At 41.3% G+C, this 3,773-nt stretch overlaps 1 protein-coding gene across 1 annotated transcript; it reads left to right on the top strand.

The window, feature by feature from the left end:
• The first annotated feature begins 327 nt into the window (after positions 1-327).
• LOC147607253 (uncharacterized) lies at positions 328-1,319 on the top strand. Its single transcript, XM_086790358.1, has 2 exons — positions 328-715; positions 865-1,319. Exons 1-2 carry the CDS (start codon positions 578-580, stop codon positions 1,018-1,020), a joined length of 294 nt encoding a protein of 97 aa, XP_086646484.1. The 5' UTR covers positions 328-577; the 3' UTR covers positions 1,021-1,319.
• Positions 1,320-3,773: the final 2,454 nt, after the last annotated feature.

Here is a 3,773-nt window from a genome sequence, read left to right as displayed (position 1 = left end):
TGGATGGTGTTTAAAATTCCAACTTCATGTTTTCTTGACCAAATCTAAAGGTAAAGGGGTGCATAAGCATTGGTGGAAAAGGGAGGTCTCGCACAAAATCAAACGCCTCTCTCTAAATACATTCTCGATCTCTCCCGCTTTCTACAAACTTTAAAGGCCCAGGTTTCAACGCGCTATTGGCTAAGATATGGTTTCCACCAATGGATAGGAGCCAGGTGTCCCGTTTTGTTTCGCCCTCTCTTTTTGGAGGAAATGTCTGCCCCTCAGATGGTGCCCGTCCTTGTACTAGTCCAAATTCTACATAAAGTCGTGCGTGCATTATTATGCATGCATCCCTAGATTTCTAAACAGTGAATGTGAGAGAGAGAGACAGAGAAAAGGAGACTCCCAGAAAGAGAGAGAGACTCTGTGGCTCCGCACTCACCTAGAGTCTTTTGAGAAATAATCACCTCAGATTAGGGCTAGATAAGATCAAAGGTTTCTGTGCCCTCTTCCCTTGTCCTCCTCAGCCGTAAAGTCTCGCTGTGTGCCTCATTTCTTCTGTAGATCTGTGGTTCCATTCCTCTCAGCTCCAAACATGTTGGAGGGGAAGGCCGTCATCGGGGAGACGGATATGGCCGTGTTTATGCAGCAGCACGCCATGCGATGCGCAGCGCAGGCTCTAGATTTGCACGATGTGGGAGACTGTCAGCCAATTGCCCGCTCCTTGAAGCAGGTAGCTGGGCTCCGTCCTTACACTATCTAAAGCCGTGTGTGCAGCTCCAGATCACTGTTGCAGTCGGTGCAATTGTCTGTTGGGTTTGGTTAATTACCTTGGTCTGCGTGATTAATGTTATCTTGTGTGCTCTGGCTGATTGGATGCAGGAGTTTGACAAGTGCTATGGGGGCGGCTGGCAGTGCGTGGTGGGCACCAACTTCGGGTCCTTCGTGACCCACTCGCATGGCAACTTCATCTATTTCTGCGTCGAGAAGCTGGCCTTCTTGCTCTTCAAAGGCATCCCCGCATGCGCTTGCTCCTGACAAGTAGACAGTTTGTGCGGATTATAATGCAAATCTCCTTTCTAGACTTCCTAATCCTCTTGTCGTCCCGAGATGTATTTATCAGGCCTTGGGGTTCTTAGTTAGTTATTCCTCTTAAAGTCTTCTTGTCCAATGCATCCAAGAGAGCTTAATCTTGTTCAAGCATGGATGGTATCAACCACGCCTCTGTAATTTGTAGTCATTCTCTCCAGTAGATGTAGCATCGCTAAACACTAAGTGATTTACGCTATCCTTGTTTCAATTGTCTTCGTTTTAAAACGAAAATAATTGTCTTCTTGTGTGAAAATGTCCAGTTTATTTAGTCCATCGCAAAATCTAAACTTTAATCGAGGCTACAAAGTGATTAGGGCACCAAAATCTTTTTTGTTTTGTTTTTGAAACCTTGCATCCGGATGATTTTTTTTGAGCCTTGATATTTTATGTAGTGAATCTTCCTAATCTCGAAACTCTCGATTGTCGCTTAAACCTTAATTATAGGAGATTCTGGGGAGGAAGACCTTAAGAATGCAGGCAAGATGGGTGCATGCAAAATATCGCAAGGAGGAGGAGCTATATGAAGCCTATGACAATGAGGATGAGGAAGGAGGATGAGCTGTCTGATGGCTGTTGTCCTGCAGGTGGATGAGCGAGGAGGAGGGGAGGGGTTTGGCAGGGGGAGGCTTATGAGAGCCTTAGAGGATGAGCCAGCCCATGCCTTGAATCAAAGCCTAAAGTCCTCAACCTTAGGCTTTAGTTAATGCCCACATAGTAAACATTGATTAATTTTGTGTTGATTTGTTCAATTCAAATGGTGATGGAAACGTCGAGTCAAGGCTATGTTTTCTTCTCTTTTTTTTTTTTTGTAGTTGGGCAATTTTTATTACATGAGGGTCCCGCATATCCTTTTTACAAACGCACACACACCTACGGGTTCATGAGGTACAAGGTCGCGCCATGCAATGTAGGCAGCCGTGAATCAAACCAAGTACCTCGGGTTACAAGCCATCCACTTTATTAGGGAGCATTTGAGCATAAAAAGGGCCGTGTAAGGATCCATAGTTTTAAGGAATTAAGACTAATTTTATTGAGGCTTAAGGAGACAAAGCTCATAATGAAGCTTACTTTTGGGCTTAAAAGTAGGGGATCTCTCTAATTTTCGAATTAGGATTCTCTTTCTAGCTATTAAAATCCCTACTAGAATCACTGATATTTACGCTTTCAATCTTATTTACTCTATTTAAATAGTTGTATTTGAAATTCCTCCCACATTCTGTTTCTTTCAATCATTACTATTATTCATCACGTTTCCTTACCACCCTCTTCAATAAGGTTCTCTCTCTCTCTCTCTCTCTCTCTCTCTCTCTCAAGCTCTTCTCCTATTGCAAATACAATGGGTCTCTCTCTCTCTCTCTCTCTCTCTCTCTCTCTCTTTCCCAAGCTCCCATTGTGATACAATAGGATAGTCCTATTGTGAATACAATAAGACAACCCTAAGTCACTTCAGACTAGTCTCTTCCATTTTTCGAATGACAGAAGTTTCAGATTCAACAAGAGTGCGGAAGATAGACTTGCATGTTCGCATATTGAATGAATATGCACCAATCAAGAAAGAACGTTTGAATGCACAGGAGAAGCATGCAAGAAGACAAGGTCAGACTAATGTGGATCTTTGGGTTGATGGATATTTATATTCTACTAATGATCCTTCTTCGCATTTTCCTCCACCCATCACTAATCTCCCTTCATTTATTTAGTTTATTGGAGAGTGAAAATGGGCTGCTTGGGTACTACAGAAGGTTAAGCATGAGTGATGCATGGAGAGTCCAATTCCTCCACTCACAAACACAAAGCTTACAAAGCACTTTGAGTAGTGCACAACATACACTACAAGATGCACAAAATAATATTGTAGAGCTAGAGAAAAGGGACAAAGAGAAAGAGGCTCACGTTATGAAGCTACAAGACACACTCTCTCACATGAAGAGCATCCCTGTGGGAGTAAGAGAGCGAAAGAGGACAATCAATAACATTCAAAAACTCGTAGTTGGTGGTAGTGCTTGTAAGCGAAGAATTCATGCAGCAAGGTTTCTTTTTTGTTCTTTATCTATTATTATTGCAAGTAATTTTGATTAAGATATTTTTGGTGATTGTGGTTGTTATAAGTAATAGATTAAGGTGATTTAGGTAATCTTTATTGGTTTATGACAAGAACTTTTTGAAATATGCATGTGGTGATAATGGTCCTCAAGATTTTGGAGAAATATTAGTAGTTGTGTGAGGAGGTGTGACATTCTTTCCATCATTTGAGACTCGCCAACCCACAAGAAGATACATCAGGTACTTGCGAATGAGATAATGGCTGACATTACAAATCTTCTAAGTGTTGAGGAGGTTCAGAATGCATGCAATGAGGTGGGCATTAGTATAAAAGGATATCAAGCCCTCCATCAATTGCTAAAAGATACACTCCGCAAATAAGGCATCACAAGGAATATTTTTCATGTTCTTAGAAAGATAAGATTAGCAAAGAGGACATGCAATGATGATGTGCAACGCAAAATTGGAGAATACTATTGCATCAATGATACATTAACCATTGGGACTTTTGGGAAAAAAGCGAGGCACAAATGGTAAGATTAAATGTATCCTACAATGAGTTCAACAATATATATGTTGATCTATAGCGTCTTCAGAGAGCTATGATCTTATTCTATGGACTATCTAAACAATGTAAGTATTTTTTTACATTCCTT

Source organism: Cibotium barometz, chromosome 55 (assembly GCF_041138505.1).
Source record: "Cibotium barometz isolate CiBa-2024 chromosome 55, ASM4113850v1, whole genome shotgun sequence".
Lineage (NCBI taxonomy): Eukaryota > Viridiplantae > Streptophyta > Polypodiopsida > Cyatheales > Cibotiaceae > Cibotium > Cibotium barometz.
This window is presented reverse-complemented; position numbering and strand designations above follow the sequence as displayed.

What these genes read in the sequence shown, in the direction of transcription:
- LOC147607253 (XM_086790358.1), top strand. Translation starts at nt 578, where the DNA reads ATGTTGGAGGGGAAGGCCGTCATCGGGGAGACGGATATGGCCGTGTTT. An exon ending in TTGCCCGCTCCTTGAAGCAG is followed by an intron (nt 716 to 864) that starts GTAGCTGGGCTC and finishes GATTGGATGCAG; the next exon opens with GAGTTTGACAAGTGCTATGG.